This window comes from Toxotes jaculatrix, chromosome 10 (genome assembly GCF_017976425.1).
Source record: "Toxotes jaculatrix isolate fToxJac2 chromosome 10, fToxJac2.pri, whole genome shotgun sequence".
In the NCBI taxonomy this organism is placed as follows: Eukaryota; Metazoa; Chordata; class Actinopteri; family Toxotidae; genus Toxotes; species Toxotes jaculatrix.
The window spans coordinates 7,394,251-7,421,305 of record NC_054403.1 but is presented as its reverse complement, the minus strand read 5'-3'; the positions used below and the strand labels follow the sequence as shown (position 1 = coordinate 7,421,305).

At 41.0% G+C, this 27,055-nt stretch overlaps 3 protein-coding genes across 3 annotated transcripts; 2 read left to right on the top strand and 1 right to left on the bottom strand.

The window, feature by feature from the left end:
- Window positions 1-497: 497 nt before the first annotated feature.
- Window positions 498-6,393, bottom strand: fam199x (family with sequence similarity 199, X-linked). Its single transcript, XM_041048799.1, has 8 exons — window positions 6,284-6,393; window positions 4,979-5,157; window positions 4,503-4,722; window positions 4,131-4,289; window positions 3,758-3,919; window positions 3,475-3,658; window positions 3,220-3,323; window positions 498-2,878 (listed from the first exon to the last, which is right to left on the bottom strand). Exons 2-8 carry the CDS (start codon window positions 5,143-5,145, stop codon window positions 2,705-2,707), a joined length of 1,170 nt encoding a protein of 389 aa, XP_040904733.1. The 5' UTR covers window positions 5,146-5,157; window positions 6,284-6,393; the 3' UTR covers window positions 498-2,704.
- A 5-nt stretch (window positions 6,394-6,398) lies between these two features.
- commd5 (COMM domain containing 5) lies at window positions 6,399-10,868 on the top strand. The gene is made up of 7 exons (XM_041048803.1): window positions 6,399-6,647; window positions 6,840-7,000; window positions 7,425-7,453; window positions 7,575-7,625; window positions 7,920-8,015; window positions 8,540-8,615; window positions 10,411-10,868. Exons 1-7 carry the CDS (start codon window positions 6,527-6,529, stop codon window positions 10,510-10,512), a joined length of 636 nt encoding a protein of 211 aa, XP_040904737.1. The 5' UTR covers window positions 6,399-6,526; the 3' UTR covers window positions 10,513-10,868.
- A 3,278-nt stretch (window positions 10,869-14,146) lies between these two features.
- LOC121188211 (LON peptidase N-terminal domain and RING finger protein 3-like) lies at window positions 14,147-26,794 on the top strand. The gene is made up of 12 exons (XM_041047834.1): window positions 14,147-14,992; window positions 17,903-18,021; window positions 18,124-18,246; window positions 18,638-18,754; window positions 18,867-19,083; window positions 19,179-19,263; window positions 19,668-19,782; window positions 20,233-20,354; window positions 20,857-21,015; window positions 21,130-21,292; window positions 21,485-21,634; window positions 21,773-26,794. Exons 1-12 carry the CDS (start codon window positions 14,293-14,295, stop codon window positions 21,929-21,931), a joined length of 2,229 nt encoding a protein of 742 aa, XP_040903768.1. The 5' UTR covers window positions 14,147-14,292; the 3' UTR covers window positions 21,932-26,794.
- The last annotated feature ends 261 nt before the right edge of the window (window positions 26,795-27,055 follow it).

Here is a 27,055-nt window from a genome sequence, read left to right as displayed (position 1 = left end):
CCTCCAGTGGTGGCTCACCTTCGCTGCTGTCGCCCTACTGGTTGGTCAACTAAGCTGCTCCGCCTGTCTGGTCGGCCTCATGGTCAGCCTTGCCAGCGTCTTCGCCCATCTGTCTGGCCTCCAGGTTGTCCTGTCCGGGCTCGACCCCCTGTTGAAGACCTCTGGTCTAAACCAAAAAATAAAATTGAAATAAAGTAATGTAATCTTCTGGTGCTATCTTTTCAGTGTGACTTGAAGAAAATGTCATCATAGACAAAAACAATAAAATGCAACAATATAAGTTTATTTTCAAGTTTACAATGTGTCTGAACCTTGGAGTGAACTCTCCTGCAGCACTTAGTGTTTCTTGCAGGAAACACTATTCCATAGTGGTTTATAGGGAACTAATACATGTAAAAACACTGTTTTTGTAGCTGATGGTAAAAAAAAAAAAAAAAAAAAAAATCATTTTAATAAGTGGTGTGAAATTGTGTAAAATAATTCTAACAATGACAGAATTTTCTCCAACAAGAATTTGGTTTACAATGAAACTTTTTTTTTTTTTTAAACCATGTTTAATCAGTTCAGTACCACTCATTTTCAGCAATTACATGGTACCTTATATGCAGATAACTTTGTTGCATCACACTGTGGCTTGTTTTGAAATTTTTTCTTTCAAAATTATCTTAGTTTTCAAAATAGAGTTTTACTAATTCATTACTACATAATACATTGAGCTGTTTTGAACATAAGTTCTGTAATTAATGACTTTATACACTAGACAGAGACAAGAGCCAAAGCTCAGTGTAGTCTATAAAGTATTAGACAACAGGCTGTTAGGCAAATAACTGCAGTGGTTCAGCATGTTACAACTAAGAAGCTGTGGGAAACGTGTTTCCTACATGGTTTCCTGCAAGGTAGACAAAAAATACAAAAAACAAAAACAAAACATATTTCAGTTTACTACTTTCAGCAAATCTGAAAATGGCATGATAGCTACAACGCCTCGAAAACTCCCCTCTCAAGCTGTTTTTGAGGTGTTAGTGCTTTGTCCACAATTTGAAACCAGCTCAAGTAGAGAACCGAAACCAAATCCGTCATACAGTACATGGACGCACACTGCAATCTGTAAAAAGTTGTTTTAAGACTTTACCAACGCTCCGATGCTTGAAACTTGTGATGGAGGTCAGATCATTCAAACATGTACATATAAGTGATGGGGAATCCATCACAGCAGGAAGCTGTGCACAGCCAAACACAGCAGGAGTGCTTGTAGAAAAAAAACAAAAAAACAAAACAGAAACAACAAAGACTTGACTGAGTCAGAGTTCAAAAGACATCTGAGACAAAGACAAAGACCAAACTCAAGTACATGTGGCAAAACACAACTAAATGCATCAAAATAAGACTCACATTTTTGCAAAGAACCTGTGGCAATTTACAGTTTTTATGCTATGACAACCAATTAGTTTATTACTTTGTCATCATATATATACACACACACAGGGGAAAACAAAAACCTTTAAATCAAACCTTTATCAACAAGGAAAACCTGAAAGCAAGCAGTAAATATGCTGTTATTTATCACTTATTTACAGTACAGCTAAGCTATTTTTAACAGGTATATGCAAATAATGATGCGAGCTGTTAGTTACTGGACCACACATGGACTCAGTAAGGGTGACAATTTAAACATGCAATGTTTCAGTGCTCCCTCTAAGCCTTAAGAGTGAAATGGAACCACAACACTCAGCAAAGAGAAAGACAGACCAGCTCACTTCCATTTCAGGAACCTCTTCACCTCTGATGTTCTTGTTGGTTTTGGACAATGTGTTTCAGGAACATCCATTATTTTCCCCTGAAATTTAGTCTTCAGCTCTCAATGAGGCTTCACCGTTCACCATTCAGAGAAACTGCTCATCAGATGTGTCCCAGCTAGGGCACTTCAAATTTACAGTGAATCTCCTGTCATGTTAAAACTGATGCTGCCGCTATTTTACACTCATGTCACACCACTTGTATTCCTTGAGGTATTTATTCATGTCTATGCTGCCGTGACTGAACCTGCAGCAGATTAAACTAGAGGTACAGATGAACAGAGCTTGGCCAGTGCAGATGCAGCTCTGCAGAATATGGGTGAAAACTACCATCACGTTAGCTAAAACACAGCAAATTGCACATAGTTTCTCCTGTAGTGTTATGAAAACAAATGAACTGCCGTCACCTGGTTAGAGCAGCAGCTGCATAATGTGGCCAAACTCTGCTTCTCTTGCCTGATCTGTCCTTCTGCCAGCAGTGGCTGTATTAGTAGTAGTGGATATGAGCTTTTTCAGCATCTATAAGCAATCCTCTAGTTAACTACATTAAGCTGAAATAACTGTCATTAGTAGTGTATATTTATGTGTATCTGCGAGCTGCTAGGCTGTTGCAGCATTAGCACTGGCTATAAGCATCATTACTGTAGCTAGCTTAGTAGTGACTGCAGCAGCCACCATTTTTAGCACTAGCATGTAACACTAGTATAAGCGATATATGTCAAGCTATGCTGGAGGCTACAAGGAGCTAATACTGTCTACATTACTCTTACAAAATGCATTAGTAGCATGTTAGCCTGATCAAAGCTAGTGCGTGCGGTGATCTGGATTAGCGCGGTCTCTAAGCTCTATGGCAGTGGCTGGGTCGTGAGAGAGCAGGCGTAGAGGGAGCACTGATTGATTCACTGGTGTCACATCAGTATGTCCAGGTCGTCACCGTGATCGTCCTCCTCCGTCACCCGTAGCGACAGCACCTCCTCGTTCAGAAACAGTCCGCTCAGACGCTCCTTGCGGGCCTGTCGCTGCTCTTTCAGCTGCCGCTTTCGGAGGGCTTTCTGCTGGAGCTTACGCTGCTTTGAACGTTTCTGAAAAGACAGTGTGGGGGGTGGGAGAGAGGTTAGCGATGATACCTGGGTGAGGATCAAGGTGTGGAGATAATCAGCTAGTCTCACACGGTCTGTGAAGTGCAGAGTTTACAGTTAAATAAATTAAGAACAAAACTAACCAGAAAACAAAATGAACTAGAATGTAGAAGTCATTGTGAAGACAACACGCCTGTAGAAGAGTGGGGCATTGAGGGGCATGTTTAAAATTAAACCCAGTCCCACCTTCCCTGTGTGTTCTGAAGAAAACTGAATGCTATATGTGCAGCTTAGTATAAACATCATCTGGAAAACAGAAGCCATCTTGTATAGAGGTGTCTTACTTTCGAGTCTCGTATACGTTCTGCAGCACTGGAGAGGTTGCCATCGCTGTGAGCTCTGCTGATGTTGGCAACACTGCTTCCACTACAGGCTGAGGCTGTACCACCTGGAACAAAAGGAAATATTAACAGCATTACAACCAGAGAGACTTAGAAAAAAATAAACGGAACATCTTACTCTGAGCCGCGGGCTCCACTGGTGGCAGCACTGTTGCATACTGTGCCAGTATAATGCTAGCTGACCAGGTAGCATCTTACCTGCTACAGAGTTGGAGGCTGTGGAACCAGTGGAGGAGCTAGCGGAGCTGACCATGCTGGCGTTACTGCTGCTAGCTCCACTGACACCACCGGTGCTGGCACTGCTGTGACTGCTCCTCTTCCAGCCTTCTCTGGTGCTACTGGCCCGCTGCCTGGGGCTGTGCTCTCTGATGTAGTTACGCACCTGATGACAACACACTCACCATAAATCAACCATTTCACATGCACAAACACATTATTGGTGTAGTTGTGTTGTAAAAGTGTTTTTTGTGTCTCTACCCACCTGCTTGAGTTTCTCATCAGTGAGACAGTTGAGCTCGATGATGAACTCGCTGTCGGTGGGAGAGATTTGAGCACACGGGTCGATGATCTTGATGATGTCCAGCTGCTCCCTCAGGCCCATCTCTGTGCTGACTTTTCGACTCAGGTACTCGATGTACTCCACCTGGAAGTGGTAACACACACACACACACACACACACGGAGCTTTGAGTTTTGCTGTTTTTGTCCAGGCATAATCGCCTGACTATCACATTGTGTCACAGATGAATATCCTGCAAAAAAAATAGCCAGTAGCCTGACTGAGGTTTTCAGGTTTATTGTTGTTAATTCTGAACACTCAGCAACAGAACAGAACGGTGTGTCGGCTTTGTTTACTTGTTCATCGTTGGTCATGGCACTCCAAGGTAGTTCATCCAGGTTACGATGAGGGTGGGGCTTCGGCTTCCTCTTGGAAAACAAACAGGGTGAACTTGGCACGCTTGGGATGATGTCCGAGAGGACATCACTGCCGCTGGCGATGTCACTTCCTGGCAACTGGGAGATCAGCAAAGAGATGTGGAGACACCAACAAAAGAAGACAGACTGTTTAGAAAGGACTCCCAGATGCATCATTTTAATTTCCACATCTAAATAAATAATGCAACTATGTTTTAATGACTTACAGCACAACTTTCAGCACCTACTGCATATTCAAATCTGCAGTAAAATTCACTTGTACATGAACCAACAGACCAGCTAACAACCAACCTGCCACTCAAACTCGCTGTCAGACCAGTCCCAGTAGGTGCTGATAGAGGAGGAGACGTCGCTGCAAACACTGCCCTCTGGAAACAAGTCCAGCGATGTTAGTTCTTGGTCATCCAGAAGGGAGTAACAGTCGTCCTGATCCCCCACAGACACAGAGGAGAAGAGCTCCTCACTGCACTCTGAGCTGGCAACACTGGTCCCACAGGAAGTAAGGTTCCATCTGTGGAGAACAATGAGAGGATTTCACATTATGAGTCATTTCTGGAAATTGTTCCGATCATTTGCTGAGGTGAACGGCACCAACTGCTGTTGATGGCAGTTAAGATACTGATACCATAAAACATCTTATATTAAATCCCAAAACAATTATAGCAGTTTCTTACGAATCTCCTCTGAAAGTATCATCTACAAGTCAGTTTTCCTCAATGCAAGGAGATGCATATGTCTGAACACACAAATACACACACTCTACTAGCCTGTTACTGTGGAAGCGATGTAGAGGATCTGTTCTGTGACAAGAAGAGAGCTGACAGCCAAAGTCACTGACGTCCAGGGTTCCCACATCACTGAGGTTGGCTCTTTGGGAGAGGAGAGGGAACGGCTCCTCTGGGGCCAAAAACTTCTCGTACAGAGACTCAGACATGGTTACAGATACCTGCCACAGAAACAAAGGCAAAGATTAGACCCAAATATCAGGACACCTTTCAACACAGCTACAGCCTCCATAATTACAGCAAAGACAACAACACTGTGTTAATAATAAAGTATCATTTTAGATTTTAAGTAAAACTGTCCCTGTAAGGCAGCATTGAAAAGATTCAGGGAAACTACAGACAGTGCTTGCATTTCTTGTAATTACGGGATAAAGTTTTCACGTACTTACACCTGTTTACTTTGGACAGACATGCAGAGATTTAACAAGAGGAAAATGGGGAATAATGTGCACACTGATGTAATGTACCTTGTGTTTTGTGAGGGGGAAGCGAATGATTCCTTCTAAACTCAGTTGCTGCTCATTTTGGGCAAGCTCCACATTCAGACATCCAAACGTGATTTTAACGTTTTGCTATCAAACTCTAGCGGTGTGCCACATTAATTTAACACATAAAGTAAAAAAAAAAAACGATGATGACAAGGTAGTTCAATTTGAACACTGAGGAATGGAGTTCGGTGGATTCCCCTAGCTCGGGCAAGTTTTTCACTGTTTCTACCTCATCTTGAAACTTTCATCCAGATTTTAGCAAATGGTTAATTCTGCTTTTAAGGCTAATCGCGTCTTTGGGTCTGTGCTGATAACATTAGTTAGGCTACTTAGCTGTAATGTTTTCTTTTAGTCACCGAGGATGTTAAATAACCTGTTAGCGTTAATGTTAATTGTTGATACTACCGATGTCATCCAGGTAAAGCATCAAAGTCCCATAGTTTGATTGTTTTTCTTAATAACAGAATGACACGTTACACTGTGAACATACAGTCTTCAGGAAAAGGCGAAGCAAAAATGGGAGCTCAGAATAAATAAATAAAAAACTAGCTAGCGACCATGTAAGTTTGGGAAGACTTTACATTAATCGCTGCCGTGTTTATGAAGGCGAACAGCCAATCTGCCATAACACAACAAAGCTAACATCGTTAGCTGGCTGCTAAAGCTTCAAATGTCCACGTAGCGTTTACCAAGCCACAAAACGACATCTTACTAATCGTTTCACCACAGTAGCAAAGCTGAACGGTTTATAAACCCGGCGAAGTTCTTATCAGAAAGCTATAGGCATTAAAACACCAACCTTTTGTCGTTCAAAGTGTAACCATTTCTGCCACCTCCATTTGCAAATCCTTTCTTTGCTATCGATGATCTAAGCTGTCACCGCGAGACTCCCGGGAGCGAGGCGAGCGTCATGTGACCTGGAGGCGGAAGCTGTCACATAAACAGAAAGCTAGCATATAAAACTACTGGGACGACTGAACTTAGATTGATCATTTTTTCCATCTGTTAAAGGTGTGTAGTGTACATTAGGGCGCGTTTAGCCATGGCTTCGAGTCATGCAAAGGACTCCAGCTTTTTGGGAGGCAGGATACCACCAGAAATTGAGTCATTGTCGAAAAACCTGAAGGATGTGGACCAAGAGATGTTCCGAAAAATCCTCAAAGGTAAATGCTGATATTGATGATTCGGCTACTAATGTCTCTTTAAGCCTTATAAATATTTACGTACGTTAGTGTGGCACCAGACAGCTCAAATATGCAGATATGTGCAGGAGACTAGTGACATGCCAGGCGTACGACCAGGTAAAATCATTAAATCTGTGAGTTAAATGTTCCTGTGAATAATGGTCTCTCCAGCTGTGGTCAGTGCCCTGGAAGGGAAGGACTGCAGGGAGGTGATGAAGGCAATAGCAGAGAGCAGTACCATCCCACAGGAGAGGCTCAGTCACATCATAGCTGGGATGTACAGAGTGTTGTCTGAGGCCATCCGCATCCCCACATCATCGCTCAAACAGGAGGTACGCTGGTATTAATCGCTATAAATCACATGCTGGAACATACTGACACCAAATACAAAATAATGGCTTTATTATAGTTTCATCCTTGTTTCATGCACAATGTAATGCCCTCAAAAATTCCCAGACAGCAGGTTGATTAATGTCTAGCAGTGCACATACTGCAAAATGTTCTGTTCTTGCAGTAAAGTATGTTATTTTTTTTTGGAACTGCAAAAACAGCTCTAAAATGTCTGCTGTAAAAAAGGTTTATTAAAGGCTTTACAAGCCCATGGTTCACTTACACAGATGTTTCCACTTTGCCTGATTAGATCCACATCTGTGTATTTATCTAGGGAACAAAATGCTAATTTTGTCCCCTTCATGAACCTTGACTTGCATATTTTACAATTAAAGTGTTTTATTATTTTTATATATATTTTTTTAGGCATTCAAAGAAGATCTCAGAGAATTAAGGTAAGGCTTATCTTCTTTTTATCGCATGCCTCAATTTTTTGATTTATTATCACTCCTGCTCATACATAACACAATTTCAGCCTCAAATTCTGAATTTGTTGTCTGTGTTTCTGTCCGTTAGGATACCTGAAGACTTTATCACAGATTTCTCCAGCGTGGTTTTTGGAAATCGGTATGATTAATTTACAGCCTCTCTTTGTTTTTGTGTCTCCTCATGAAGACAGAGAGTTCCCTTAACTACGAATAAATACAGTCACGAAGACAGACCTTTTCCATTTTCATTGTAAGCTGAACTTGTTTGTGATTGGTTATCATCACCAGGACAGCACTAATATAAATAACATCTGTCACATGACATTGACATCTGACAGTTGTCCATAATGTTCTATACAGTGCTGCGACTATGACATTCAGCTACCATTGGTAGAGATTCCCGATTCCCATGATTCTCTCTTTGTATTTTTAGCCGTGCAGCTCTAGAGGCAGCGACCTCCCAGAATGATCCTCACCTGCCCACAATAGAAGACTTTAAATGGAGAGTGGATGTTGCCATTTCTACAAGGTAATATACTGAGGCAGAGACAGAACATTTTATCTTGAGTAATATACTGATGCATGGAACTACTGCCATTCCCATATCTGCAAAATGTTCAAGGGAAAACTGTTAGAATGTCTGAATAACTGTTACTGACTAACATAACACAGTCACAAGTTCATTGATTTTGTTTGCAGCACAGGGCATATTAATCACCTGTGGCTGACAGAGAACAGTGTATTCTATAGAAGATCAGACTCTATAAACATTTTGATCGACAGTTGATCTTTGGGCCACACAGCACAGAAACACTTCAGGAATAAGCATTTAACATCAAAGGTATAACCAAAATGTTACCAGAAAATCTGACTGACTATTTTATTAATTTTCCAATTTTAATGTTGTACTTTCTAAGAGAAGGTTAAGTGCAAGCAAAATATTCATTTTTTTTTATTTTGGTTTTTTTTTTTTTTTAAGTATAATGAAGTCCATGTGTTTCTGTGTCCTCTCTCTCTCTCTCTCTCTCTCTCTCTCTCTCTCTCTCTCTCCAGCTCTTTAGCCAGGGCCCTGCAGCCCTCTGTGCTGATGCAGATTAAACTAACAGATGGGAATTTTCACCGCTTTGAGGTAGATAAATAATTGATCTGTTTCTGTACATATCTATTCAGTCTGTTTTTGTTGTCACTTTATGTAACCAGCTCATAAATATTAAACCTAGCAAGTCTAATCCCCGCTGTTTCACACCAGCACTGATGGCATATAGATAAATGTGCCTAAATTCTTTATTTAAAAGCTATGGAAATGAAACTGATGGCTGTCACACTTCACTGATTTATTTTACTTCTGATTTATTTTACAGATATGTAAAAACATGTGTATTAGACATTTGTCAAGCACTTGGGTCAAATTCCTCTTAAACTTTCAGGCCTTATATCAGCTACTGCACATTCAGGTTTTGCAAGCTTTGGCTGTTGACTTAGGTTTAAATGAGTCTTACACAGGCTCCTGTTTGGATCGGAACTGTCCTGAAGGTTGGCTTTCAGAAACCCATGGATGCTCATTTTATCCACATGGCTAGTGTTAGTCCTGCACTGTAGTGTGTATTCCAAGTTTATCCCCAAAGAAGTTGGTCGGCTAATGAAGGTCTGTTTCGCTTGTTAGATAATAGGATCAGTGGAATAATTAAGTAATCTTTATTAACTGCAGCCTAACCTAGAACTTGCTCTTGACCGAGTGTTTCTAGTACATTTTGACAATGCTGTCGTTGTTTATGCACGATCAGCATGTTTCTCCTAGTTACACATATTGTATAAGAAAATATACATTATAATGCAGAATAGAATACATACTATAGAACTGCCCTGTAAATGTAGCCTGAATTACATTCACCTTTTTTCAGCATCAATTCACAACTGTGTTTTTTGGTGTTGTACTGCTGCTGGTACCCAAATTTCCCCAAGGGACCTCCCAAAGGGATTAATAAAGTATATTCTATTCTATTCTATTCTATTCTATTCTATTCTAAATAAGCAAAAGGCAAAACCTTGTGACACAACCCAAAAACAGCCACTATAACATTATGTTTACTACATTAATAACTTGTATTACAACTGTACACTCATAAGAAATAATTGGAATCAGTGATGAATGAGTAAAAAAAGCTCTCAATATAAAGACAAAGTGAGAAACTCAACAGCAAAACTAACCAAACCTTCAACAACATTAGTGAGACATTGATTCAACAGGGGGCGCCATACTCCTGCTACAGTATACCTGCCTCATAATTGCTAAATAGAAGCTGGATTAGAGAATTCAGCCGTTGCTGCTTTCAAAGTAGGCTACTAAAACAGGAGGGAGGACTTCTGCTTCTGCTGCCGTTGCACCTAGTGCAGCGGTTATGTAATCAGATTACAGTAGAATTAGAAGATTAGTAGCAACAACATCCGATGTGCAGATTCTATTGATGGACCTTATCTCTACCTGAGATGTGTGTTTCAGGATCTCTTCCGGAGTCTGACTAACAGATATCTTCAGCTGTATGTCACAACAAAAACAAACAGACAGAAGAGATTATTACTCTTTGTTCAGCAGATGTGTCTTCACCAATACAGCTACAAACACACAATGACTCACTTATAGTAGCTATAGGTAAAAGCCCATGCTTGCTAGTTAGATTAGAATATATTTTCATTGGTACAAACCCACCCTCACCCTGTAGAGAGGTCAGAGGTCAACTCTGCCATGAATCATTCACAGTGAAATTCAAGGCCTTTCAGACCTTCAAGAACCACAAACAAACATCTCATGAATGGCCATCATCCCGTCGTTATTTTATGCTAGGTCAGTATTTTAGCTCCACCTTGGCTGTGCAGTCGTCTGTGTTACGTAGTCAGTGAATTGTTTTCGTTGTTTTCCTGTTCAGGTGCCAGTGTCTAAGTTCCAGGAGCTCCGCTACAACGTGGCTTTGATTCTCAAGGAGATGAATGATCTGGAAAAGAGGAACATTCTCAAAATCCAAGACTGACACGCCATCTTTTCTACTTAGCTTTTAGTTTGTGAGATTTAAATTGAATCTTGTAAAATGTACTGCACACGGAACAACATTCAATTTAGGAATTTAAAATGTATTGTAAATGATAATAATGTTGATTTGTCTGTCATGATGTTATGCTATGCTATGCAGTATAGTCAGCAGGCTGCATCATGGGACAGTTTCCTGTGTCTGAGACTGTAATCAGACTGTGTCACTTATTTTCGTGCTTTGTTATAAACGGTATATATTACCATTATTCAGTTTAGTGGTCTGTATATGTGAGACAGCTGCAAAGCTCCATTGTGCCAAAATACAAGTGCAGCCAAGCGAAGGCTCAGACACTCTCTCACTAAGTGGCCACTTTAACTGGTGTCATGTGATCTGCTCTGCTGTTTGAGACCAAACGTCTTGTTCTCATGCTCCTGGAACACAAAACGAGGTGATTTATTTCTACTCATGTTTTTATACCTGTTCAATCCAGTGACAGGACAAAATGGTTTAGCACTATTGTATAAAAAGTAAAATGATTTTTTTTTGTTATTTTGTCTGTTTTCCAAATAACTATTTGAACCACATTTCACTAATAAAATCTGTCCTTTATTGTATCTGCAAAGATTATTTGTTCCAATTTTACCGCTGTGTCAGAGAGGTAATGGTTTTATAAAGGTTTAACACTTTTCACCAGTAAAACACAATCACAAACATAAACGAAAATAAATCAACATAAAAACGGTTAACATAAGACAAGTCACTGTCAAATCATATTATGAAGTTTCTCTCTCATCCCCAGAGCATGAATCCTATACTGACTTTGGTGATGGTGACCTTTCACCACGTTGAGGTTCACATTTGTGGTTTTGAGTGAAATGTCTTTATGATTAATATTTTATGATTTGTCATGAAATTTAGTCCAGACGTCCATGTTTCCCTCAGGATGACTTTTTCTGGCACCATCATCTGGTCAAAGTTTATATTTCTCCGTTATTTCAGTTCATAATTTTATACTTACTGGAAATACTTAATGCTAATTTGCAGTTAGTATGTTAAGACTCTAAATTAAGAGAGTGAACTTGGGAAAGATGACACAGCCTCACATGCATCAGATCTATGGAATAGGTGCTACATGATCATAGAGGAATATAACAACTAGTTACCTTACATGGCACACTCATATCATACCACTATACCATGTTCACACATCATATGTGAAGAACAATTATATACAGATGTTGCTTGAGGATGTTTTCATGGTCTTATGCAGGATACATTCACATATCGTCCTCCATTCCTTCGTAAATCCCCATCTAGTTCCATTTGAATGGAGATAAAAGACTCGATACTTCACACAAAACATCTGTTCTTTATTTTGATAAGCAGCAGATTAGATCCTGTCTTGCTTGAGTAAACAGACACCAGCATGAATCTAATTTTCCACATAAGAACAACCATAACAGAACATGTTCCTCCCATGAAATGGTAGAAATGTCATTTTCATGGTCATATGAGTCGTAGGTCCATACAGTATCTCAAGCTCAGACATTCAGATGAAGACTTGTCACATGTCACATGTTTGTCAAATGAGATATCCTCTTGGTGCTTTGGAAAAACACAAGCAGCATTGGAACCCATCACATGAATATCCATCTTTCTTTCCAGCCATGAAGGACCATGTTTTATAATAGTCTGAGGTGACTTTGAGGATAAATGCTGGTCCCAGCCCAGTATTAAATGTCCAGACAGTCTGTGCTAGAAGAGCTGGCTAGACTGCATTGTTGGCCTATTTAGAAACACACACAACAAAATTTCAAGGTGTGAAGGGAGAGGAGTGTGTGTGTGTGTGTGTGTGTGTCTGACTGACCGTGTGTGTGTAGTCAGAGTGTGTTTATGTGCTTTGCGTAAGACACTGTGAGTGTCCTCATTAGCATACATGTCAGTCTGTCTGTTTATACGTGTGTGTCAGTCTGTCCCTGTCTGCAGCAGCATGTAAGTCAGTCTGCCTTTGTGTCTGTGTGTGGGATTGAGTTCACAGGCTAGACCGGCCGACCCATATTACCGCCACTGCTACTACTGACATGGACACTGATCGACTGACTAGCCGATAATCCCTACTCACACACAGCAAACGCCTTTCGTGCTTAAACAGTGCTTATTTTGAGACCGCAGGAAATACTACAGATGGGCTTCAGGTAATGCTAATAATACCATGTGGTCCAGTATGAGAACCATCTGGAGGACAATTACTGAGCCAGTCATAAAACTCTGACCTTAACTTTAACCTACTTTTAATTTTAAATTTATAGGGAGTCCATGTATACATTCACAAGATGCCCACAATGCAGCATGCTGTTAAAAAAATCACTGTAATATTTTTCTATACTTAAAATTCTACTTCACTAATGGTGAATCATTACTGGGAATTCAGCATTATCCTTTATTATCATTAGAGATACAAATGTTGTGGGTGAGACTTATGTGCACATGAGGCCTTTTCTTCCCTTCATGCAAACACTTTATGCAACAATGACTGGCTGAACTTCAGAGTTCCTCTGAGCAACTGTTTGCTGTCACAGTTATCAAACCAGCGGTGTTCTCTGGTAGAGTCACTGTTTGATAAGTTGACATCTGCCTTACATCACCTTGTCTGACACCCAAAAAGTGATCTGAGGGGTAGTGATGAAGAGGTGACATCCTTCTCTGTGTTGGAACTCAAGATTTAATTCTTTGTCTTCAGGTGTAAAATTTGTGTAAAAGCTGAAAATGTTTACCTGTCCTGCAATGGACTCTCTGAGTGGGTGGAAGCAGCAGATTGGTGGGGAGATAACAGGGTGGAGTGAATGAGTGAGTGAGTGGTAAGATGTTAGTTAACCTCTCAGAACTGGCAGCACTGCATGTTCCAACTGGGTTTGAGTACGTGGTGTTTCATTCAAGTACTTGCCAAAGTGGCCGTGATCAAACTCATTCACTTCCTACATCTCTCCAAGGTTACAGCACGGGGCAACTCATGTAACCTGTCCTCAAAGATGACAGTACTGCTGCTTATGTGCCAGAACATAGCATAGCGTTTCATAAATAAATAAATAAATGCATTAAAGACATCAAAAGTATTCCCTCTGTATTTGATAACAGGAATATTTTAGACAGGTAAGCAATGAAAGCTTACATTAGTCTAATTATTGAGACCTCCCTTTTTTTTTGGACTGATCTGTCCCCTTTGTAAATGATGGGGTCACAGTCCAGAGTAAGGAGAGGGGAAATCTGTGCTAAAATAGTCCTTATTATTATTCCAAGTAACAACTTGGAATAACCTCTAGAAAGGTAACAGCAGTAAAATTCATTATTCGGTGGGCCCCCTCCAGCTCTAGGAGTTGATGACCTCTGATGCCCCCCCCCCCCCCCCCCCACCTCCCCACGACCTGGACTCCCACCCTGACCCGTCACTGTTTACAGGAGTCCTGGATGCAGGTCAGACAGGCTCCTGGCCCCCTGGCCCCGACACTGAAACTGTTACATGGCAGATTGTTTTGTAACAGTTTTTCTATACTCGCCCAATGAGAACAGCTGGCCGGGATCACATGACACAACTTTTACATAACACTTTTTTTTTTCCTCCGCTGCTCCATTGAGAATAATATCAGTACTTCCTGGACCGGAGCATGAACGTGCAGTGCAGTCAGTACTTCTCGGCAGAGGACACAAATATGAATGGCAGCGGGGGTGTTGACCAGATATGCACCTCATAGATGAGGGGACAGACTTCAGACAGCCCGCTGTATGGAGACAGAGAGTGAGAGTATGCTGCAGCTTGCAGCGGAGGCTTTCCAGTCGAAAAACTTCGACCTGGCCGCGGATATCTACGAGTGCCAGCTAGCGGGTCTCGGAGATCAGGGGAGGCGACAGGAGCTGATGGTGAAGCGGGCTGACGCTCTCGCCTTCGGGGGCAAATTCACCGAAGCTTTCGATGTGTACCGGCAAGCCTCGGAGATAGGGAGGATGAGACCCGTTCAGCTGGTCAACCTCATAGAGTACCTGTCGGGCAGTATCAGGAGGCAGGACGGGGGTGACAGTCAGAGCGGCAGCCCGAGGACCGGGCAGGAGGCAGGGGCGGCGGTGGCAGCCGCGTGCCCCGGTGTTGATGCCACAGGTTGCGAGCACGCGGACTTCTCCTGCCGGATATGTCTCAGCTTTCTGTTCGAGCCCGTGACTCTGCCGTGCGGACACTGCTTCTGTAAAAAGTGTTTGGAGAAGGAGAGGAAGGAGAAGGAGCGGCCGGTTATGTGTAAGGAGTGCAGGGACAGCTCCAGAGTGGCAGATGTCCAGAGTTACAGGGTCAACGTGGTCCTCAGCAGCCTGCTGGCAAAGTGGTTCCCGACCCTGCATCAGGCCGGCCGGCTGAGGCGGGAGGGCAACGGACTGTACGCCGAGAAGAAGATGGAAGCAGCGCTGGAGAAATACAACCAAGCCATATTGATAGGTAGGACACTGAACTGCTTACTGTTATTTCATGACAAACTTCAGTTATTTTACACTAAACTTGTTTTTAGTTCTACAAAAAAAGTGTGTTACAGGGCTGCTGTCCATATTTCTGCTACTTTAATGTTTTGTGTTGTCACTCCTCAGTGTAGGTTTTATAATATAATATATTCATGTAAGGTGACACGTCATGAAACAATATAGAAATAATAACGGACAGTTATTAAAAAATGTTTTGGTTTCATAAGTGTGTTACATGTGATGTGACAGTGGCACTGTGCAACAGCTTGCTGCGTCTCTGCTGGCCTCTGAGGGCCATGTCGCCATGTGTTGGATAACAGGGTTATGTAGGCTGGGCTACTGGACCAAACATTGCGTAAGCACGTAACCCGCCCCCCTCGGCTCCCTCATTGTGTAACGTCAAACCATGATTCAGGAAAATGTGGGTCAAGGGTATTATTTCAGGTCACCGCTGAGCAGATTTTACATAGACAGAGGCGAGCTGTGAGGTCCAGACAGGGATCATCATTAGGGAAGCACTAATGTAAACTATATTTTCAGACAATTCCTAATTAGGATTCATAGTCTGGATTATGTTTTGTCCCTAAACAAAAATCACGTGACCAACATACATTTCTATTCTTCTTTCTATGATTTATTTATTGGAGTGATTCTAGTGGTGGGTGCAGTGATTGAACTATACTCTGTTTGAACAGTGAGTGTGTGTTAGTGGACTGGTGAAATGGACTGGAGTCTCCTCTAACACAGGCCGAAGTCTTTTATGACTGGGGTATTCGACCTGACCTCATTTGACTTCACTGTGCTGGTGCAGCTCAGTCGCTTTACAGGCCGGTTGTGTAAGTTTACACTTACTTGTTTCAATGACAGTTGAGCCGTCTGAGAAGGGTACCATAGTTTCCCTTGGCGATCAGTTTACAGACAATAGAGGCAACTGTTCGAATTGTGTAGGGAATTAAAAAGCACACTGTCTCTGCACGAGGGCTTCGTCCAGTAGAGGACCGATCGGATTGACTGCAATTGACTGGTGTTGTGCTGCCGTAACTTACACAGTGGTAGATAAGGATGGTACTGGGTTGTTTCCAGGTCCAGTGTGTTCCAGGATGTTATCCAAACTTACTGGCACATACACTCACGTTTTTCATAACACATGTTTAGTAAAGGTGTTTTGATAAAGGTGTTCCTGTCTAATGATTAACAAAGAATGACATGGATGGACCGACTTCAAACCTCATGGACTTGCTGAACTGGTTTGTAGCCGATGTTGATCTTTGGTCTTTAGTGGAGACAGTGGACGTCACATTAACTGTGGCTCTGACTTATGTTTGGTTATTACATACAAAGACACAAAATTCTTATAATCTGTGCAAATGAGCTTGTAGGAGGCAGCACTTGTACTTTCCGAATCTGTTGTGAACCTTATCCTAATTATCAATATATTTTATAAAAATGTATTTTGTGCCCTTAAACAAGGCCCAGTAGGCTGGATAGTGATAGAATTGGGCTGTGTGTGTATGTGTGTGTGCTATGTATGTATTGCAATGTATTTAAAAAAATCTGTTCTCACCCTCAGATGTGGGGATTCAGCTTTCAAGTGGAGGCAAAAATCTGGTCCCCACAGGGTTGACCTCTTATCTTAGGGTTAATTTTAGAGTTGGATCTAGGTTGAGATTGAGCTAAAGGTTGTGTTTAGTCATGTTGTGGTTATAGTTGAGGTTGGGGTAAGCCTCCAGGGAATTAATGCAAGTCAGTACAATGTCCTCAGAGTTATAATTAGCACAGGTCTGTGTTTATGTGTGTGCATGTGCATGTGTAATGAAGGTGCTTTGTTGAAAATAAGCACTGTGCTAAACAATGGTTCTTCTGTCCTACTTTGAAAAGCATTCTGCCAGAGGGAGTCTGTGCATTAACATTACAACCTGTAGGTTACCTACTGTCTTTTACAATGTCGTGTAAAATAGTCCATATTTCCATTTCTGGTTCTGCTTCATTGGATGGTTTACTACCTGTGTCTATATAACAGCCAGTAAAACATTTCCCATGTTCCCATAGGGCTAACTGCAACATTTGCATAAGTTTTTATAGTTATGAAACCTGGAATGTGGGTGACCTTGATTGTGCTGCATGGTTTTATAAGGCAGCATTTTTTTTTCATAACACATTTTGTAATGTGGGAACTGGTCCATTTTAAATGCTATCTCTGTCGTATAACTTTAAACCTTATATCACCAGTAAAGTAAATAAACAGTAGCCTTTGGTTTTTTTTTTTGGTTTTTTTTTTTGGTCTGCAGTAGGTTGTGAAACAGTTGCTTTAATATATGGGTTATGAATCTGACAGAGTACTGTAAATTCAATATATTTGAGTGTTAGACTGTTGTTTGGCCAGTTCGAGTTGTTTTTTTTTCTCTATTTTCTGGTATTTTGTAAACTAATGATTAATCAAAAGAAAAGATTTACAGATTAATCAGTAATGAAAACAACCTTTTGTTGCTGTTTGCTAGTATCCATCTGGTTGGGCATGAAATCTTAATCATTCAGTACCCATCTTATCGCTTTATAAGGTTCTTTGGACTGGTTTTCTCTGACCACAATAAACCAGCCTTTGAAGGATCTCTCCGTTCATGGATTAGCCTCATTTATTAGACATTTACTCAGTTCACTGTCACCTATTATAGCTTTCAGTGGAATATTAAAACATCACATCACCTTGGGAAAACTGGGAAACTGTGAGGGCTATTTGTCACCTTTTCTGATGGTGTATAATCTAACTAATGGTTAGTGGATTGATCCAAAACACATTTGATAGATTAATGGATCATGAAAAACCAAATTAAACCAACCATCTGTTTAACTAGCTGTCTAACTAACTAACCCATCCTCCTCTCCTCCTCAGCACCCATGGACCACATACTGTTCAGTAATCGCTCCCAGATCCACTCCAGTCTGAAACACTATGAAAAGGCTCTGAGAGACGCTGAGGTGGCCTGCAGACTCAAGCCTCTCTGGTCCAAGGTATGGCAGAACACACTGTGGCGTCATTTGTTCAGCATAGTAAACAGATATGTGATAAGCAGCTTATGTAAGCAAATTGATAAATCTTCCCTCTGCCTACAGGGTCATGTTCGTAAGGCCCAGGCCCTGGTGTCACTGGGCAGGACGGAGGAAGCTTTGAGAGAGTACCTGGTCTGTCTGTCCATAGAGCCTGACTGTAGACTGGCTAAGACTGAGGCTCACAAGGTAAATCCAACATAGGTATAGTTCTGGGTAGCCATAGATTAACATGTATTTTTAATATATTTCTTCCCTCTATAGACCTATAGTGGTAGCCTGTACACTGGTCAGACATTATGACATTCTTTGTTTTTTATAAAAGGACTAATACTCAGTATTATTAGTGTAAAAGTGGTTAAATATATACAAAAGGGAAAAGCCAGTGAGATTGGCTGACATATAATTTTATAAATAATCCAATCTACTGTGAAAGTAATTTGTCATTTCTTTTTGTTTTGCCCACTTTTGTCTAAAAAAAATATGTCACGCTGCTCTGGGATTTGTTGGATCATCATAAAAGCATGCACCATTGTAAAGACAGAGAATAAATATGTGGCTGTTGGTTGTCTCCTCTCAGCTCCTCAGTCATCTCCTGGCCCCAGTCACAGATAAGGTCCCTGAACACATCTCAGACTACTCCAACATGCTGTCTTCCAGAGCCCACATCAAAAACAGCATCAGTGCTCCCTTCCAGGTAAGAGGTGCCCTCACCTCTGGTAGTCAGCTCCGTCAAAATAAAGCCAGATACTGAGTAGATGTGAGGTTTCATTTTCCTCTCCCTCCATCCTTTTCTCTTTTTTTCTCAGATTCTTAGTCCAAGCTTGTTGTCATCAGAATCCCATCTTGCCTCCACTCCTCCTGCACCTGAGAGGGAGGACGGCAGCGAGGTCAAAGGTCAGGGAAAGTCTGAGGTCGGGAGGGCGGACCACTGTTTCCTCTTCAAACGGAAACGAAGGAGCACAGAGGAGGCGGTGGAGGAGGGAGGACAGGAGAGGAGTGACGATCACAAGAGACCCAGACTCGGTGAGCTTTTGGAGTTTGTGCACAAACGTGCACATGCCCTGTCTCCATCAGCAGCATTTGTGTCTTATTCATTGTCTGATCATGTCTCTATACAGAGCCAGCAGCCGTGACCGATTCACTGAGCCCTGTGGTCAGTGACGTCCTGGACCCTACAGATCTGGAGTGTTCTCTCTGTATGAGGTGCGATTTGCTTTATTAGCAGTCATACACCACGCAATAAAACAATGAGCAGTTGTGTAACATGTGCTACATCACAACTGACAGTTATATAGCTTTTAATGAAATCATGTGATGCACAATAGCTTTTAGGACATAAGTAAACAGAAATACATGCTGTAAGAAGGGAATAAAAAATAGTTTGTCATGTGGGTCCAGACCACACCAACAGACAACCTGGACTTTGACACAAAATAAACTAAAGGTCTGATTACAAGCTTTTCCCAGAGCTTTCAGTTAGATTGTATTTGTCCTGGTCATAAAAACTTGAAGATAATGACACAGTTCACAGTATGAAGCCAGTTGTGTTTATTTGCAGTAGGGTTGTGTGTTATGTCGCTTTAACAGTTTGTGTGTCCGCTGCCCAGGCTGTTCTATGAGCCAGTGACGACACCGTGCGGTCACACCTTCTGTCTTCAGTGTCTGGAGAGATGTCTGGACCACAACCCAAAGTGTCCGCTCTGTAAAGAAGAGCTGTCTGAGGTAATACTCACCTGCAGGGTTATATAACAAACATTGTTTAGTGTGACCTAAGCTCAGTCCAGTAGGATTGATCCAAGCTATTCTCTCTCCATATTGATTCTGATACCATGGCTCAGAGTATCAGCCGTTACCAGATCTCTCGTTTTCCCTAGTTGCTATGAAGCTACAATGAATTTCATAATGACACTGATGCAGAAACTGTGCTGAACTCGTATCGGTTATGTCGAGCCGATACCTGATCGCTGAATGAAGTCAGTATTGGGGCCCATACCGCGTATCGGATTGGTGCAACCCTAGAATCCAGAATCACACACATAATAAGATTATACTAGTCAACAAATACAGAACAGGCCTTAACATGGCTGTCACTGAAAACTGTGTGAGCTAAACTCCGTATTACTAGGCTTCTGTTACTGTAAACATATTACTAACAATCTCTCTCCTCTCCAGTACCTGGTCCAGAGGCAGTACTGTAAGACAGTGTTAATGGAGAACCTGATATCTAAGTATCTTCCCTCTGAGCTCATGGAAAGACAGAAAATCCACCAGGAGGAGATGGCTGAGCTCTCCAAGTGAGTCTATGTCCCCTATTGCTCTTCTCTGCTGTCTCATTATCAGGTCTTACTTATTCTTTTTGCTCTGTTTTGTCTGTTTTCCACCATCAGATCTAATCTTCTCATAGACTGTGGCTTGTGTGTGGCATAACACTGTCTATGTGAATATCCCCTGCTGTTTGACCTACTGACCTATACAGTAGATAACACACATTTCTGACACACTGACCTCTGAGCTGACGTCACGTCAGGCATCAGGTTTCACGTTCCTGGATGCTGAACCAAACTTGGGTCTCTGATAAATAACTGCTCTTAGACTGAGGCAAAACTGAACCACACTCACAGCAGCCATTGTGGGACTTTACCCAGTCGTTATCAAACTGTAGGTTTTAAAATTCCCATTTTTCTGAGCGTTATAAGGACTTCTCATTCATGTTAAAGTGTATTATTCCCTTGTACTATGACTCTGCTGTTCACCACATTAAACACATTCTTCTTTATTCTCTCTTCCTTTCTTTAGTCTTAACAAGAATGTGCCTATATTCGTGTGCACCATGGCCTTCCCCACTGTGCCGTGTCCTCTCCATATCTTCGAACCCTGCTACAGACTGATGATTCGCCGATGCATGGAGACGGGAACTAACTGCTTTGGCATGTGTCTGGCAGACAACCTCAAGGGGTCAGTGCTAGGATAGTGACTGTGTGTGTGTGTGTGTGCTCAGTTATGTGTTTAATATGTGAGCATCAGAGTAAATATATCCAGGAAGTGTAATATTGCTCCTCCTGTCTCCAGGTTTGCAGACTACGGCTGCCTGTTGGAGATCCGCGACGTGAAGTTCTTCTCAGACGGCCGTTCAGTGGTGGACACCATCGGCAGACGGAGATTTAAAGTCATTCAGCACAGCGAGAGGGATGGATACAACACAGCTGATATCGAGTACCTGGAGGATGTTAAGGTAGGAGGCAGGAGGAGGGTGTGGGCGGAGGGAGGGAAAGAGGGGACAGCAGGGAGGACTGGGCAGATATAGCTAAGGAGATTAAGACGTGGGAGACGTAGTAGAGTTAGCCAGACAGGAAGGATGGAGCGGGTAAAGAGAATTACCATAAGCTGTTGTAACTCAAAGGTGTGTATATGTGTGTGTGTGTAGGTGGAGGGTGTAGCAGAGCGTGAGCTGCAGTCGCTGCATGATGCAGTGTATGACCAGGCCCTGGTGTGGGTCAACTCCCTGAAGGCCGAACAGAAGGAACGCATTGAAGGACACTTTGGACCCATGCCTGAGAAAGACTCTGAACTTCAGGTAACACGCACGCACAGAATCTACAAAGTCACATTTTGCTTTTATGAGAAGACTTTAAAGACCTTTGAAGTTATTTCCGCTTCATTTTGTCTTCAGAACTGTCCCACACAGTGTCTTCCTCTCTCTGTCCCCTCTCAGGCCTGTCCTAATGGTCCGTCATGGTGTTGGTGGTTACTGGCCGTTCTTCCGTTAGAGGGCCGAGCTCAGCTGCCGTTCCTGGCCCTCACCTCTCTGAAAGATCGCCTCAGCGGTATCCGCAAGGTGCTGCTCTTCATGTCCCAGAGCAGGCACCGGTGACACACTCTCCAGAAGCATTCACCCACCTGGAAAATGCAGTAACCTCCTGCCCTGCACACACCTTGCCCCAAAGCAGCAGCTCACCTGTTGTTCTTCCTTTTGATGCACAAACAATTGATATTAAATGTTGTCACATATTCCCTGTTGTAACGCCGTCCCTTTCAGAAAGCAACGCTGGATTTCATCCACGCATCAACCGCAAACAAAGATAATACACATCTGAATAAATAGATATCTTCCCTGCATAATGTTCTCTTCAAAACACAGAAAACCACCCATGCAAGACCTGCAGACTAAAGCTGCGGTCATACAGGATGGGAAGTATCTACCTTTGGGTTTAAACAGAATCATCACCTTCCATTTGATGTCATTGTAACAATGCTAATGCACACGATCTTAGTATATGTTTTTCTCTGACATGTCTGTGTGTACAGCAATAAGCTGTTGTGCAGAAATGTCTTCATCTGTTCATGCTCCACTGCTGCCTTTCTGGGCTTCCTCCATTTTTGTAGTTCTCTGCTCTTCCCCTTGCATACATGTCGTATGTGGAATAACACACCAAGAAAAAAAACAACAACAAAAAACAAAACAAAAAGGACAAAAAAACAAAAATAAAAAGGTCTGAGTGACCTGAGTGCATTCTTGCATTCTGAAAAAAATAATTACTGAGCTGCCTGTTTGAACATAGCTTTAAAGCAAAGATGAAGCAAATTCCCCAGTGCAGAAACAAACCTTCTGCAAGTGGCAACTGCCATTAATTCAACCAATCAGTGTCCCTGTCCTGTATGTCTTTAAATGTACATATAAATTCTGCAAGAGACCAAACTATGACTTTGCCTTTGTGTACATAGACTCACTTCAGCTGAGCAAATAATGATAATAATACTGAGTAGATATGATTGATTATAATGATTGAAACTTTCATCTGAGAAAATAATTTATAATAACTCATCCACGGATTGAAATCCCTGTAAATGGGCTTCCCAGTGTTAAGTGTAGACATTTACAGATAAACCTGTGTGTTTACTATTTTGCCACCTTTACCGTAACAATAATCCGTTTTTTTTTATTGTCTTCCTCCCTTCCTTTCCTCCTTCCATTTCTGTCTCTGTCTCATCCAGCTGAACAACAGTGGACTGAACCTTTATGTTGGTGTGCTTTAAGGCTCTTGTTCTTGTGTTTTATTCATCCATTTTTTTATTGTTAGATTTGTTTTTTTTCCATTATTTATTTTTATCATTATTTATGCATGCAGTGACATTGTTTACATTTCACAGAGAGAGATGCTGAGCTGCTCACTTTCCAAAAGCTTTTTTTTTTTGTTTTTTTGGTAACTTAACTTTGACCCCAAACATCAGCAATAAATACCTGCTAACTCTGAGAAAAGCCCAAAAGTTTAAAGACTCACTCAAAAAAAAACAAAGAACAAAAAACAAAAAACGTACACAATCAAGAGAAACTGAAGAATTGAGATCAAGGAAGCTGCACAGGATACCCTCCCTCTCCCTCTCCCTCCCTGACCACCTATTTTTAGATCACCGGTGACCCAAATCTCTGTAGTATTTTTATTGGCCTGTTATAATCTCAACTATGTTGACTTAAACATATTTGGATTCCACTGCTGTCAGCAGCCTCTCTGTGGCTAAAATATATGTAAAGCTCACAATGCAGCCAGGAGTCCTAACCAAGACCTGGATTTCTGATACCAATATTTCCTAAGTGTATTTATGCAGTATTTATTCTGACTTATTTTGCACTTCCACCTTGATAAGGGAAAGAAACAGTGCTGACAGGCTTCACTAAATTTATTTCCACCATGGCAGGAGTCAGAATACTTAAGCATTTGGATCACCACAGAGTAAAGCTAAATCCTGTGCTGGTTAAATTGGTCCCTAATTGTGCACCTATTGACATCTACTAGCAGGACAACATGACTGCAAAAGATCTCCATTCATTTGAGCGTGACTGATGCTATGCTATTAGTAAAGGCTAGTGCCTTCTATCCACAGAAAAGTATGGCGTGGAACTATTCCACATGTAAATGATCTACATACCAGGTTCATTTGAAATGGAAACGCGCTCATTCAAAAACCCCGACTTTCACAGAAAGGAAATAACTATAAATGGAACGAGAACAAAAGATAAAACATAGTTTTAAGAATACCCGCAAACATATTGTTGAGAAAAATATGTTGTTTAAAAAATATGAGGCCTTGCTGATGTCTGTGACATGACTGTTTTACATGGCAAAAGCTTCATCCCCTGAAAAATGCAGGTGATTGTTGAGCTTTGCCTTCAAAGTTTTTCTTTTATTTTATATACATGTGTTTGATTTTACATGTTTCTATGTCAGTCAGGTTCTTTGTATTTTATAATTTTCTTCACTTAACTGGTGTATTTGTCTTTCCTTGTTTCATGTGTAATAGTGCAGGGAGTGTCATGTCAAATCATCCACAGTTATTGTTTTATTATGAAAGGGCCAAAGCCATGTAATGCTGAAAAATAGAAGACTGATAAAGTGTAATATCACAATATTTAGAAATTTTCCCACAGTAATTTGTTGATATTGAATTCATGCATTATTTGAGTTTTTCACCACCATCAAATGGTTGCAATAAGACATGGAATCAAAACAGCAATACTGTATAAAGTACTATATATATAGGATTATATTTTATTGGGTAATGACCCAAATGTTAAATGATGATGTTTAAAGAGGCATTTGTACTAATGAACAAGTTCTGACAAAACCACCATGTATAATAAGACATACCATAACTGACCCAGTAATGTTTGCAAATATCGCAATTGAAAACCATTAAGAATTTATGATTAGTTTGCTCAAACTGGGCAGGAAAGGGAAAAGCCATCAATTAAATGTAGTCACACTTCCACTATAAAAGCATATCACATAGATATTTCAAGTTCAGCGATAGAGGACGTGAGGAGGTTGAGGTAAAGGGAAAATATACCTAAAATAAAATCACATATGCTATCCCTGTTTTTTTTCTACAGTTTATGATCAGTAAAATCACAGATGAGCCAGTGTTTCCTTTATTTCTTAATTTGAAAAAAGTTGTGTATAAAGTTGATGCATGAGACAAAACAGTGGTTTTGGCTTAAAACTGATATCTGTGAATTTCTGTATATGTGTGCAGCAGTTTTAGTGCCTTAAGTTGGACTTCTTCCATTTTCACTTTGATGTATAAACTGCAGTGGCAACTATAGGTAGCATAGTGTGTGATAACCTGGGCTGCTCTAAATAACATCTTAAGATAATACTTACATTTGTTTGTGTAACCCAAAATGTCAGTAGTATCACATGCCCCAACAACAGCATCAGTCACCACTTTAAATTCATGTATGACAGTATTTGATTTTCTCCCCCTGGTACCATGAGAATACATTATAATGGTTTTCTGTGAACAATGAAACTACAAACATTTGACTGCCACTGCGTCAGCCTAATCATTTGATAATAACTTTAATTTCTGGCATAAAAATTATTCAGTCAGTCAAAAATCAGCGATCAATTGACAACATGAAAATTTGTTTTTTCTACAGATTAAACAAACAAAATGTAGCATGTTAGTTATGGAGTTTTAGAGGTGCTGCAGAGCCAGGCTCGCTGTTTCCCCTACTTCAAATCGTTATGCTAACTTAAGCTAACCTGCTGCTGGCTGCAGCTTCATATTTAGTGGATAAGTGTATTTCCCAAATCTATGCCAAACTATACTTTAATTAGACTGACTGGATGTATGAGATTTCTTAACTGGAACAAGAATACACCTAGACCTAATTGTGACCATATTTTTATGGCCACAATTAGGTCTAACTGCTGTCATGTTTGCAATAATATTACTGGTAGATAATATCCTTGACTTCATCCCCTTCAACCTTGGGTGACTCATAGTTTTGCTACTAAGTTTGGTGATTTTTAAACGCACAAATATCAACGAATATTTTCGACACTGATGTCACTCCATGGCCTTGAATAAAAAATGATCTTAGGGAAACAGCACAGGTTATAAGATACGACCCAGATGGAGTTTGCGATTGGATTCTTAAAGGTCAGGATGGGTCTAACCTGATTTTACAGCTTGATGGTAACATGTGACTTTCTGTAGCAAACTCATGATAACTGTGAACATGCTAACAAACTGGCACTGACACAAAAATCTCCTCCAGCCTCCACAAACACTTCCTGTGAGTTTGTGCTCGGCAGTGGCTCATAATTTCACCTCCAGTATATTCAGTACAACATATAACATCAGCGCAGTTGTAGAGGAAGTTGGATCGTTTTGATCTTTTGTCATCCAGCTATGCAACAACAGTAGGGTTTGGCTCTGGTGCCCGATGATATCTTGACCTTTCAGAATTCAACCACTGACCTGTTGAAGAAGTGTAACTACCTCTGGTACCCTCCTCGAGCACTTCCGTAAAGAGAAACACAATAATTATGCTTCCTAATCTCATTATTTTCCTGTTATTGTTGTTTAATCTGTTTAAAGTGAAATTTCAGTCTGTTTTAAGTCTTTTTTGTTCAAACTTGTGCCCGAGTTAAAATGCACCGTCAACACCTCACATTTATGAGAGACAATGTCACTCATCAACTAAAACTGCAAAGCTGTAAAATCAGTGATTTCTCATGAAAAAGTTTGATGCTGATTATTTGAATTATTTGAGGGAGTGCTTGATTTATCTTCCCCAGCAAACTGAACAGCTTTGTAGAAACAAAGTGAATGACCCTTTTAGGCTTCTGTTTGAGTGACTTAATCAAAACACATTGATTTACAGCACTGGTCCGAACCTTCTCTGATTTATCATTCTTGCTTTGTTCACTATTCGGCCTTCAAAAATCTTTAAAAAAAAAATACAAATTTTAAAATTTAAAAAAATAAACAAAAAACAAGCTACACCAAGCGCTCCCCACTTTTTCAAATATTTGCACTGACTTCAGTTACTACATTGCCTGATTCTTTCAAAGGTTGTTAACCTCCTGTAGAGCTTCATGGCCTCTAATTGTGTCCGGGTGAATTCGCACAAGATGAATGTATGTATGTCTTGACATCTCTCTGATGTTTTCTGTACATGTCTGTTTTTGATAGTAAAACTTTAGTATGC

Coding starts and splice junctions, on each gene's coding strand:
- commd5 (XM_041048803.1), top strand. CDS start 6,527: ATGGCTTCGAGTCATGCAAAGGACTCCAGCTTTTTGGGAGGCAGGATA. Junction 6,648..6,839: donor GTTCCGAAAAATCCTCAAAG/GTAAATGCTGAT, acceptor TGGTCTCTCCAG/CTGTGGTCAGTGCCCTGGAA. Junction 8,616..10,410: donor GGAATTTTCACCGCTTTGAG/GTAGATAAATAA, acceptor TTTCCTGTTCAG/GTGCCAGTGTCTAAGTTCCA.
- fam199x (XM_041048799.1), bottom strand. CDS start 5,145: ATGTCTGAGTCTCTGTACGAGAAGTTTTTGGCCCCAGAGGAGCCGTTC. Junction 3,920..4,130: donor CCATGACCAACGATGAACAA/GTAAACAAAGCC, acceptor TACCACTTCCAG/GTGGAGTACATCGAGTACCT. Junction 3,659..3,757: donor CTGATGAGAAACTCAAGCAG/GTGGGTAGAGAC, acceptor TGTTGTCATCAG/GTGCGTAACTACATCAGAGA.
- LOC121188211 (XM_041047834.1), top strand. CDS start 14,293: ATGGAGACAGAGAGTGAGAGTATGCTGCAGCTTGCAGCGGAGGCTTTC. Junction 21,293..21,484: donor AGTACCTGGAGGATGTTAAG/GTAGGAGGCAGG, acceptor GTGTGTGTGTAG/GTGGAGGGTGTAGCAGAGCG. Junction 21,635..21,772: donor AGAAAGACTCTGAACTTCAG/GTAACACGCACG, acceptor GTCCCCTCTCAG/GCCTGTCCTAATGGTCCGTC.